Source organism: Fundulus heteroclitus, chromosome 6 (assembly GCF_011125445.2).
Source record: "Fundulus heteroclitus isolate FHET01 chromosome 6, MU-UCD_Fhet_4.1, whole genome shotgun sequence".
Lineage (NCBI taxonomy): Eukaryota > Metazoa > Chordata > Actinopteri > Cyprinodontiformes > Fundulidae > Fundulus > Fundulus heteroclitus.
This window is the reverse complement of record NC_046366.1, coordinates 14,702,548-14,715,873: the sequence shown is the minus strand read 5'-3', so window position 1 is coordinate 14,715,873 and position 13,326 is coordinate 14,702,548. Positions and strand designations below refer to the sequence as shown.

The window sequence follows — 13,326 nt, the reverse complement described above, 5'->3', positions numbered from 1 at the left end:
AGCTCAAATTATGTAAAAAGGCACAAAAAGCATCAAAGGTTAGCCAAATATAGATCAGAATCACTTTATTTCTCCCCAAGGGGCAATTGAGTGAGCTTAGAGCAAACACAAACAGTTTGACTTAAAAATTGGAAACAATGTTTAAAGTCTGAAATATAGAAACAGAAATCAATAACAAGAAAGCAGGAATTTCAAAAGGAGCAAAAAACATATATGGCGACAACATTGTAATGATGCACATGGAAATACTTCTGTTATAGTTCATTAGATAGTGCTTTTTTTCCACTGGTTTTCCACATTACTTGGCCAAAACGGTTGCTGTACTCTATTTTCTTCTTCCAGGGACAATGAAATGTATGTGCATGTGCATGCGTGTTCTGTGTTTACACGTGTGGCTGTCTGCATGTGTGGCTGTGGGCTGCATTACCACATGTGAGTGTGTTTTATGGTTTCAGAGGGAGTTAAGGTCAACGCAGTAAAGCAACCTTCCTCGTGCCCAGCGTCTGCTTGAAGAGTGGATTTACTGTGCATGTAGTTAGGAAAAGGTTTGGAGCAAAAGGCTACGGTGAAGGGGGAAGTTGTCTTCAATGGTTTAAGTAGTTGCAACGTGATCTCTTATTTCAAAGCCATTGGCATCTGTTGAGTATGGTCGCTGTCTAGTAGTGTTTAGTTCATTTGCACAAAGCATAGGATGTTTTTGTGTTTATATTTGAGCAAACCTCACACATTTTGCTGGTATGCATGTCCACAGCAGCTTTGCAATTTTTGGAACTATTTTATTCATTTATTTATTTTTTTCTAAAAGAATTGCTGTCAACTTAAAGGAGCATTGCACAAGTTTAAAGGTTAAATATTGTTATTTTGTATCTACCATACATGCCCTTACAATTTCCCGATGTGTAAAACTAGTTGTCTTCTATTTAGCGCAGTTGACTCTGTAGGCTCCATTAGTCAGTTAATGAGAGACTTATTTGGGGCATATTCTCTGGGCGTGCACGTGACACACTGCACGCTCTTGTTCACCTGGCTACTTTGTTAAATCTCAACCGCCATGGTGGCATTATCGAGGGACCCAACCTACTCCATATGGATGCTCTTACATGATCCAGTCACTCATCCCTGTAGATAAAGCAGTGAAGGCACTGATCACTTTAAGGACCTATTCAGTCAAGCACAAAAAAGCTATCACAATCTGTCTCCCTGGCTAATTGAGGATCACTTAACAACAGTACCCCAAGGCTCTTAAGCCAATGAGACGACATTGATTTTTGTCCCTTTTTTTTCCAAGATCCTGCTTTCAGCTCCTCTCTGCTACAGGGTTTAATAGCCCACATGGGATTCTTGCTAGCGTTGCCAAATGTGCACACGTGCACTCACCTCCGTGATGTAGTGGAATGTTCTATATTTACTGTCAGCGCTCCAGGCAGTAACTCACTCATTATACTGTTTTATTTCATCACATCTCTCTCTCTTCAGCTCCACCTTTACATCTACATTAGTCATCTATCTGACAACTAAAATGTTGTCTTTGTCTATCAGAAAAAGATTCCCAATTCATTTGCTTTAAAAAAAACTCAACAATGTGTAGATGCCAGTGAAAAGTTTGCAAGCCACCCACACTTTCATCTGTTCTCCTTGCTTAGCAGGTGTGTATTTGCTCTGCTGTCTCTACAGGTGGACAAGGTGTGTGGCCTGTCCACGCTGGAACCTCCAGGCATGCGGCCTACGAGCCCAGAGGTCATAACCTCTACCACAACCTCAGCTTCGCCTCCTTCATCTGCCTCCTCCTCCTCCTCCTCCCAAGTTTTACCAGACGAGTGGCTGGGGAAGTTTGCCCATTTAAAAAGGTAGGCCAAAGCATTGAATCAAAATGAACCACAAACTTAAAAGTTTATAACTAACTACTTTTTAAGGTCTTTTTACACTATTACAGCTTCCATGACTTCACACTGTTCACAAACGTTTAGTTGGATTTGAACACAGCCATGCAGACAAAGTAAATTCTCTCCAGCACAACCCATGCTCCCCACCTGGTCCCCGGGGCAGCCATTCTGTGCCCACACCAGCTGGTAGGCAGGCGGAACCTTGGAAAGATTAATCTTGACAGACCACACAATTTCCTGTTTACCCAGACGTCCATACAACCAACTCTGCACACTAGCCAGAGCTGCCTTGGAAAGCATACACAGACGAACTAAAGCGCTGTTGACTGCTTAACCCTCTCTCAGTCTGTGAATCGCTGCACTGATGCCAAGCCTAGCTGTCACGGCTGGCATGGCACTGCCACCACAATTCATAGCAACACAATTCAGTTCGTCTGCCTGTTGCCAGCGCTGAGCATAGATCGGGTTCAAAGCCACTGCAGCAACTAGTACAGCAAAGGAAGAATAGTGGTTGGAAAATATGAAAGATCATAGAGTATAGCAGTTTTTTAGGGAGAAAGTGAATCAGAATGTTCAGCAGTCCATTGTTTGTCTTAATCGTATGTTTTAACTGTACGCGTGTAGATATCATTTTGAGTGGATTTCGTGACCATAATTCTATTTTATTACAGCTTATTTTTTATTTTTCTTATTGTTTTGGGATGAATTGGTTTTTGATGTATATGTGGTTTGACATGTTTTTGCATGTGCATGACTTATCACTTTCAACAACAATCAATCGAGTGTCCTTCATCCTCCCCATACCGCCTGTCATGTCAGTCGTTTTTGTCTCTCTTTTTATCTCCCCATGCCCCCTTTTCAACCCCCTGCATACTCCTGCTTGCAACAACCCTCCCCTGGACATCAACTCCCATCATTCCCAGCCCATTCCCCCTGAAACCCTCTAAGAACAATAAATCTAATCTGAGAACACTCTCTAGGTAAGCATGAACATAAGGCAATTATTTTTCTTAGTTTATTTCATTCAGTATTGTGGAGATGACTGTGACAGTGGCAGTTTCTTTCAAAGGTTTACATACACCTTAAACTTTTTCACATTAGGTTAGATTATACATTAAAAAACACCTATGTATTTTCTAACCCAAAAGATCTGAAATGTGAGGCAAGCATCTGTTTTGTGACCCCTCTGATACCCCTAAATAAAATTCAGTGTGACCAATTGGCTTCAGCGGTTTACGTGGTAGGTAAATAGAATCAATCTGTGTGTAATTTAATCTTTATATGCAGCTGTTCTGTGAATGCTCTTTGAGGTTTCTAAGATAACATTAGTGAACATGCATCATTAAGTTACACACTAGATGTGTTAATGACAAAGTTGTGGAGACATTTAGATCAGCGTGAGACTGTACAACAATATTTGAAGCTTTGAAGTATGCTTGCACATATAGAGACTGAAATCTTTGCCCATTAAAGCTCCGTCAGATTGGAAACATACAAAGCCTTTCGTATGCAGCCTTACAACTCCAGTTTCCAAATTTGCTTCACAATCAGATTTATTTTAAACATTTTTAAAGAGAAAATGTTAACAGTTTTATAAAAATAAATGGTTACTGTGGGCAATACTTTTTGACCAAAGGGATTTTTCCTGCTACTCTTCTGTAGCAACCTAATTTGTGCAGAAATAGTTACCCTGTTGAAAGATGATCCCATCTGAGCTGTGGATCTCTGCAGCTCAGGTGTGCTCAACATTAACAAGAGCTTCTTACTGTAATGTCTTCTTTGAATAATGCCTTCTTGTAAGGCCTTCTAGTTGTTGCAATTGTGTCATAATCAGTCCATTTTCAGATGATGAGTTGAATGGTGTTGCTTGAGATGGTCAAAGTTTGAGTTATTGTTTTGAAAGCTTACCCTGCTTTAAACTTCTGTATCGCCCACTAGACTGTTGTAGTAAACAAAGATGAAAACCAATAAAAAATATTTGATGCACATCACAGACATGAACTCCCCTCATTCAAACACAGTAAAATTTGCACTGAAAGCACAACAAAATGTGAAAGAAATAACATATTTTACAAGTCACCATTTTTAAAATCCTTTCATTGGCTGTCAGTATCTAATATGTAATTTTTGCTTATCATTATGGGTTAAGAAAATCTGCAACAGGTCAAAAGTTCTGCCTTTTGTTTTCACAAAAGATGACAGTGTCTATATTGACAACATGTGTTGGCAGATCTGGTGAAGCAAGCAATTCAGTGCAGCTAAGAACATGTGCTGATGCAGTCATATTCAATGTGTATATATCACATGCATGCCTTGTAAAATGAATAGTCAACTAGTGTTTGTTGTTGCTGTAACTATTCCAGAGTATAACATATATTGAGGTCACCTGTTGTATAATCATGCAGATGACTAATAATAATAATAAAAATAATATCATCATAATCATCATCTTTCTCATCATACTCCTCATCATCATGATCGATCTATTAAATCTTTCGTTTTTTCCATCAGGGATTTCTTGTTGTTACTGCAGCGTTATAAATCCTTCTTCACGACAGTGCCAGAGATGCTGTGTGAAGGGGAGTATGTAGTGGATGACTCCACCTGCTGGGGCGGCAATGGAGTCGTAGAAAGGTAAGAGAAATATTTGCAATCTCCCCAATGTTTAAATTACTAATTACCATTTTTTTCAGTGATACATAAATAAAGCTTATTTCTATTCCAATCTAGTTGTTTGACTCCAAAATGATATTACTGTAAATCTCGACATGTATCATGACTTGTGAGATTTTCTTTTAACAATTTTAGTAGTTAAATACTTAATTATCTACATTGACAAATATATATCTTAAAGGGGCTATAAGTAAGATATTCACTGTAAAATTAACCTAAATCATTCTCATTTCACACCTGGGATGATTCCCAAAACAGAATGCAGTATTTGGTATTTTAGCTTGGCAAAACAGCAGCAACCTGCAAGCATGGAAACCAGTAAGACAAGCAGATCAGAAATAGAACACAATACAACATCACATATCTATCCTGTGTAAGTAAAAATTCACAACAGCAACACACCGTTTAAAAACGGCACATTAGATTGTTGGGGCCTCCACTCACACCCAGATGATGGGATATTTGATTAAAAAAATAAGTGTTTTTTTGGTTCTTATCATCACACTGTGTACCGTTACTCAGTTGGATTGGAGTCGAGTAAACGAGGGGATCAAACCTAGCTCCTGTGTTGTCTTTCTTACTCCTCCACAACAGCTCCTTTAAATCTGAGAAAACAAGAAGGGTTTTAAAAACTGTCAGGCTGAGAGTCAGTGTGGCTGGTTGCTGTTATTCATTGTGCAAATAAGGAAGTTATTATTATCCATCTCTCTGTTGACTGCATGTTGGCAGGACAAAAAGTCACAAGGCTCCGGTCTTCTTTGTGTTAGTGTCAGTGATTGAATTGTTTTCAGATGAGATTTAAATTTTGTGCTGATATATAGATGCAGCATTGGAACTGTTTCCCTGCTGATGGTTTTGGGTGCATCTCTAAAAGACCAGAGAGCTTGCTCAGTGTGTGGTTCTCCTGCCTCTTACTCAGCATATGAAGAAAATTATGACAATTACTAAGACAACTCAAATCTGTAATTAATTCTAAATTCTGGATCGGTTTCTTAAATACCCTTGAAGCCAACTACACAGTTAAGACAAGGTCATGCTCTCCCATTTTTAACAACCATTGTAACTTCAGCTCTATTGGCCCTACCAGTACTTGCTTCGACAGAAGAATATATAGATCTTATGGATTAGTTTTCCCTTTGTGACTGTGACAGATCATTCTGCCCTTCTTGAACATATGGGATCTGGCACTGCTTTACTTCAGTACTTGGTAAGGAATTGTGCTCAGGAACAGATGGACTGGGTTGCTGTCTATTTTGTGTTCAGTGGCTGGTTGCAGAATGTTGTAATTTACTTTATTATCAAGTTCTCATCCTCCTTAATACATTTCTTGTTGAAAAATCCAGTGCCTTACAAAAGTAACCACACCCTTTTACACAAATTAAAATCCAAAAGGTATGGCATGCTTTTGAATTCCTATCCCTTTCCTTTATTCTTATGGCACTAAATAAAGCTGTTTTGTAAAGATCTATGTGGTTTTAAAGATAACATTAGTGAGCAAACAGAATCATAAAGATACACTGTGAAGAAACAGGAGAGAATAACATGTTTGCAGCAGGGACGCTGGTCAGTGTATGACTTTTTAATTGCACCACAGAAGGATAATTTGGACATCTGAATAAAGATAATAAAAGAGAAATAAGAGAGAAAAAAACTAAATTTAACACTACCTAGAGCAAAACATAAAAAAAACATACAACCCAAAAAGTCAGCAATCCCCCCACCCCCCTTATTCCCTGTATGTCTCTCATTTTTTAAGCATTTATATTCAACAGTCATGCAAGCAGTTTGTACCTAGGTCCACCAGCATATATTCATATGTATATATATATATATATATATATATATATATATATATATATATATATATATATATATATACATAAGTCAGAATAAAGAGATTACTTGAGAACAGCACTAGTGGGCTACTTTGAAGTTAGTCCAAGAGGGTTCACGTCACACCCTGGTCAGCTAGATCCAGAGAGGGTAGTATATCTATGAAGGGATTCCACATTTTTTTCTAAGACTGCCTGTCTCCCTCTAAATAATTATACTTATAAAGAGTCTTCTCAGTTTTGCAATAAGAGGCCAATTATTCAATCCATTGTCTTACTGGCGGTAATTTTTCGGATTTCCAATTGGTCAGGATACATCTTGTAACTGCAGTGATGAAAGTAGGATAAAGTATTTCTTACAATAGTTTACATTGAGGGATGTTATGTCTCCTATAATCGATATTTTGGGATCCTGCTCAATCTAATTTCCTGTAACCTTTGAAATTACTTCAATAGTACATTTCCAAAATGTTTCTATAATTATGCAACTCCACAGCATGCGTAAGAGATTACCATCAGTTACCTTACATCTCTGGCATTTGGGGGAGATTTTACTGTCTTTTTTATGTAACCTTTAAGGAGTATAGTATGTCCTATGAAATATACTAAACTGAATTTGTCTATGGTTGGTCAGAGTTTTTACAGGCATGCAGCTCCCAAAGACAAAGATTTTTTTAACCTCCTTTTTGTGCATACACAATGTTTTAACTACTTTCAGGATGGAAGGACAATTTTAAACAGTATAACAAAAAGTGTTTCTGAACAGGCTTACCAACTATAGCTTCAATATAGTGAGTAAAGTTCTCTCCAGAGCTTCTAGTGAATGAAGGAGAAAGCTTGGTTCGAACCTGTCAATTGCTTTGTTCGCATCCATAGAAATTATTAACCTAAAATTTTGTTTATTTTGAACAATACCCCAATCGTTTGAATTTTCACAGAACACTATTCAACCCATCATTTAAACCTGGACATAGTATGGCAACAACCACAAATCTACCAAGATATGGCTGTCCACCTAAACTAACAGGTCAGGCAAGAGAAGCTTTAATCAAATATGCCGCTACATAACATATGGCAAGTCTGGAGGATTTGCCGCTCAGAGGGGTGAATCTGCTGGCAGGATGAAATAGGGCCATTTTGGGGTCTGGCAAAGGAAAATATTGTCAAAAGAAACTCACTATTAAAAGTTTCCTGGAAGCCATGTATGGGACACAACAAGCATGTGGAAGGTGGTGCTCCACTAAGTTGAGCTCAAAATCAAATGTTCAGCCTTTATGCAAGGAAGGTATGTAGTGTGGAGGAGAACTAACACTGCAAATCACTGCGTGTAAACTATCCCATTGGTAAAACATGGTGTTGGTAGGAGGATGCTATGTAGGTGCATTTCCTTTGCAGGAAAAGGGACACTGGTTAGATTTGATTAGGAAGATCGGTAAGGGCAGGGGATACAGGGCAATATGGGGAGAAAACTAGTTTGCAAACACCATAGCTACAGTGGAAGGATTTAGGTCAAAAGTGAACAATGTGTGAGGATGGTCAAGTTCTTGACTTAAATCATAGTGAAAGCAGCAAGAGGTGACTACTGAGCGTCATACAGCAGATGCTCTCCATGCAGTCTGAGTGGGCTTGAATTATTGCGCAGCAAATAATGGTCAAAACATCTTTAAATTAACTCTGTAGGGCCATATGTATTGTGTTTGCAGCATGACAAAATTATATTCCTGGATCAGTGCTTCCATTATCTTTTTGTGTCTCTGCTCTATCTTCTCAAACCCCAAGTTGTTTGTGGCAGATGGCCATTCATGCTGAGCCTGTTTCTGCTGGCATTCCTGTTAGAGAGGAGTTTTTCTTTCCACTGTTGCTACATGCATGCTCGGTATGATTGATTGCTGCAAATCAATGACAGAATGCAGGCAACTGTCCACTGATGCTACATAATGTACTCCTCCAGGAGGAGTTAATCCTGCAAGTCAATGACTTTATGCAATCTGCTGGATTTCCTTAGATAGAAAAAAAACATGTTAACCAATCTGTGTGGTTGTGATTGAATTGACTTTATATAGGGCCTTGAGATGACGTGTTGTGAATTGGCGCTACATAGCTAAAATGTTATTGAATTGAATGGGTGAAAGGTAGCATTACCTTTGTAAGGTACTCTATTGAACATAATACCAATTAATTGGGGATGTCCCAGGATTTTAGTTGACAGTTTAAAATTGCAGTTCATCTTTGTTGGAGATCTGAGATTAGAAACATGGAAAGTGGAGACCCAGAGTGGGGTACCTACATTAATTTAGCAACTACTGTATAAAAGATGTCCAACAAATGTCCTCCTTTGTCTGTATGGATAACCAGCTTTTGCCTAATTCAATCTGCGTGGAACTGAGTTTGTGTAATTTACTCATAAGGGTTTTGTTGCTTTTTTCATTAACTGTACTACAGGGCTACAACAGTGTGTTATCACACACACCCTGCTGATTGCCAGGTCATTACTTGTGGTGTCAAGTGTTTCTGGTTTGAATGAGAAAACACTGCCCCACTGAGACATTTGGCAACACTCACAAGCGTTGCCCCTTTAGCTACTCTCTCTCCCTATATCTAACTCTGCTGGCATTCATGAAAGAAAGCAGGACAGAGCAGGGCATGATAAAAGAGTCATCATTTTGGTGTCGTGGTGCCCCCTGTGTGCCCGGGTGCCCCTGATGAGACAAACATATTGGAGTGAAAGTGGGGAGGGGGGCCTTGGCAGCATAAAGACCCATTGTGGAGTCAGTAGAGTAGTGCACAGCCCCACTGTGGGGACCCCTAAAGCGTGGAGGGAGAACAAAGGCCCTCCTATGAGCCTGGATGGGAAAGACTTGGACATCACTGCCATAACTTCTGCCATTGCTTGGACCATGCTTGGAAGGGTGGTGTTAGAATTGGAGTACAGCTAAAATAAGCAAAGATTGTAAGCAAAAAACAAAAAACAAAAACAAATATGCTAGGAAGAGTTTGATGCAGCTAAAACTAACAGATAAAATCAGCTGAAACAGATCTCATAACAGAGATGCAAAGGTATAAGTCCATTTCACACGGGGTGCACACACAAAGCCTCTGAAGACATGTTGGGTTTCCCCCAAATAAGAGATATACACTGAGTATCAATCCACACGGGATCCATAAGCTTGTGAACAGCTGGAAGGTTATTCTTAAGGGGCTCAGAAAAGGAGCACACATCCACAGACGGACACAGTATTATAGCTTCAAAGCACATGAAAGGCTTTTGACGTTGAAATCCCCCTTCTTTTTATTCAACATTTGATGACAGAGTTGCAGACAGGGTGCCAGCAGCTGGAAAGGGCATGTTGACATCTGCTCACATCTCTCAACATTTACACCATCATAGGTGTGATTTTTTTGAGGCACGTTGTCTTGAAAATCAAGGTTAAAATAAGTTTTGCAGTGTGTGACTTATTTTAGCTCTGTAGTATAGAATAAAGCAATGGTTCGTCAACTGTATTCCATTTAAATAAATCTATGTTCAGCATGTGCCTTTTTGATGCACCTTGGTAGTGGTAGTCTTTTGATTTTTAAATTATCCTGGAAACCTAAAAACACAATTGACAGAGAATTCTGTCAATCCTGTCTCATCTTTGAAGTATTTGTGTCACTTTTGGTGCAATTACTTTTCACAGAGGGCTATTGTGTGGGGATTCAAATTCAAAAATACTTTATTGATCTCAAAGGAAATTAAATGTTGTTCATACAAATCTAAATTCTTCAAAGAGTTGTTGTACATAGATAGTGATGGCTGTTGGCAGGAAGGATCTCTTGAAGTGGTCTGTATTACAGTGTATTTGAAAAAGCCTCTGACTGAAGACACTGTTCTCCAAAGGCAGTCTCATGAAGAAAGTGGTCTGGGTTTTCCATAATTATTTTGGTTTTATAAAGAACCCTTCTTTGCATTACCTTCTCCATAGGTTCCACAGTTGTCCCAGAACAGAATCAGTTTTCTTCATCAAGTTATGTTGTAGGTCCCTGGCTCTGATGATGCTGCCCCAACAGATGAAGGCAGAAGAGATGATGCTCTCAAAAATAGAATTATAGAAGATATGCAGCATCTTGCTGCAAACCTTGAAGGACCATTACTTTCTCATGTACAGTCTGCTCATTCCCTTAATTCTTATAGACACCTTCAATGTTGCATCTCCAGTCCAGTCTGTTGTCCAGATGAACAGCAAGATATGTATATTCCTCAACCAAATCTACTTCTGATGAAGGGTGTAGAAGTTTCAGTCTTTTGCTGTGAATCAGAAAGGGATATGTATTTCTTTGGAACTGTATCTTAATAAAAAATACACAAAAACAGAACATTCCTTGACATTGGGCAGGTAGCTTTAACAATATATCAAGATTACACATTTAAATATGACCTTACTGGAGTCCATTTTACACCAGTTCACTATTATAATTGTCTTTGCTATCAGTAGGAGTATATATTTCTGATTCCTATTTGATAAATTTTGTGGTACAGCTCCCAATATAAACACCACTGGGTCCAGTGGAATCACACCAGAACTTATTTCTCTATCATTCCTGTTACACAATTCCAATATTCAGATAAAGCTGGTAATTCCCAGAATAAGGGAGTGGTCCCCTATCTGGCCACAGTTCCTCCAACTCTGTGGTGAAACTAATCTTTTATAGAGGGATGAAATCAAAATAGGTGTCCTGAAAAAAATCTTATTTCAGAAATATTTACATTACCGGACAACATGCAGGGCTCTTGAGATAGCAAGTGGACCCCCCAATCTTGTTCTGACTAAATCCCATACTCCTAAATTATGTTTGACCCTGGTATTTTTTTATTTTATTTTAGGTTTATATCAAAGCTTCTTGTTTAAAAAAGGAGAGTGTAGAGACCAAGCCCCTGTAGTGAGTTCTGTTCTGTTTGAACCTTATCAGTCTCATGGTCATTATTGATTCACTGAGTTATATCAGATAACTGGACAGCCCAATAGTAATACTTTAAATTGGGAAGAGCTGAGCCTCTCTTTTCCTTAGGGAAACATAAGGGTTTTAGCCTAACTCTGGGCCTCTTGTTTTCCCAGATGAACCTGGAAATGAGCTTATCTAATGAGATAAGTATTTGAACCAAGACCCGAATGGGTAAGGATTGGAATTAAAAGAGAATCCTTCATAAAACATACATTTCTACTCTTCCAAGCAAAGATCAGGAGCTCTTTCCCATCTCAATAAATCATCATTATCTGTTTGTTTCTTATTACTGTTGTAATTTGTTTTAAATAATTGTATGGGGTTAGATGTTAGCATAATCCCCACGCATTTAAATCCTTGTTTAGACTGACAGAAGAATACTATTTCATTAAGTTGAGTGGGCCAGGTTCCCGATAACATCATTGCCTCTGAATTGAACTCATTGACCTTGTTTCCTGAAATTGACCCAAATCTTTTTCTTTCTTTTTTTTAACACTGAGAGTGCATGAACTGAGCATGCAGTGTTGTGCTTAAAAAGTAGTGTGACATCAATAAATAATACTATCTGGTATGTTACTTTTGAGTTGGCTGTATATGCAGTTTACGTGGCATCTTGGAGTTGTAATGCTCAATGTGTTGATTTGTTTCTTGCCAAAAGTCAGTTGCTTTGGATAGCCAGATCAATGAAGTCTGCTGGTGTGGAATGTAGAGACTACTGGAAAAAAAGGAAGAAAAAAACTTGGGAAAGAGTTAAATCCACAGTTTAAAAATGTCATAAAATATAAAATTATGGAAAGTATGCATAAATGGTGAACTTCCCATATATATGTATATATTCAGATCTTGAATGGGAATGTAGCAATTGTTTTGGTTGATGTTTGTCATTTGATGTCAGCCGATATAGTTGATGTATGACACTAATGTCTTTTGCCCAAAGCCTCTCAAGTCATTTTCTAAACACTAAGTGAAGAGGAAATCAACTAATCATGCAGTTGACAAAAAAATAATCAAATATGATTTAGTTTACAATTAAAAATCAATTAAGTTACACTCTCCACAACAGACTAGGAGAAAGCACTCAAGGGCCTAAGCTTCCGCGAGAAACATCCATTGCTTTCTTGTCACAAAGCGGTCCACAGGTTCTCTGTCCATCACTGATATAACCAGCTGTAGAGTCATTTAAGTATTTCTACAGATGAAAGGACTCTTACTCGTACTAGAAGTTTGAGGTGTACAGAGTGAAAAGGATTAGTGAAAGTAAAACCCCATGTGGTGTACTTGTTCTGCTGACCACATGGTCAGACAAACTTTCTTTTAGTCTCACAAACTGTGATCTGTTTGTCAGGTAGTTATTGTTCGAGGCAAGTGTAGAGGCCTCCACCCATGTTTTCTGAGGTTTCTGACAAAGTAAATCCAGCTGAATTTTAAAATTTGGAATCATAGAATAATCCCACTCAGCTGGGCCTGTTGATGTTTCTCCACAACCTTCTTGATTCGTCATTTGAGCCCAACAGTTCTATAGCCTTTGAAAATTGATGGACAAGCTTTCTTAGTCACTGGGACAAGGCATAATGTCTTCTCCTGGGTACATAGATGATCCGTACAGGCCTTCAGTACCAGGGGCTAACACCACCTGGACCTGCAGCATTATTCTGGTTCATTATTTCCAGCTGTCTCTTCAGCAAACAACTGTTGGCAGAAAAGGCAGGAGTGGGTGAGGAATGGAGCCCCATTCATGATCTGACCTGGCTATCTATGGTTCTCTCACAGTCCTGCTGCACACTGCAGTAGAGATTACCTGATGCACTTTTGAACCTCCTTCCGTGGCAGCGCCATAAAGCCCATTCCATTCACCTCCTCTCCTGCCTTTATACTGGTTATCCACCTTTGGCGGGCATCAAATAGTTTGAAAGCCTAGAGTGAGTAGATTTTCTTTGCCGGGCTTGCCTGTTATTGAT

General features: G+C 38.8%; 1 protein-coding gene across 2 annotated transcripts in view; it reads left to right on the top strand.

Moving 5' to 3' along the window:
* The window catches only part of LOC105935931 (glypican-5), a 144,877-nt gene that overhangs the window by 63,638 nt on the left and 67,913 nt on the right, over positions 1 to 13,326 (top strand). Inside the window, exons 4-6 of one of the 2 annotated variants that reach the window (XM_012876556.3) lie at positions 1,675 to 1,847; positions 2,807 to 2,863; positions 4,395 to 4,517. In XM_012876556.3, coding sequence (XP_012732010.2) covers positions 1,675 to 1,847; positions 2,807 to 2,863; positions 4,395 to 4,517 — 353 coding nt within the window. The remainder of the gene's footprint in view (positions 1 to 1,674; positions 1,848 to 2,806; positions 2,864 to 4,394; positions 4,518 to 13,326) is intronic. The other variant, XM_012876557.3, reaches the window with a different exon arrangement.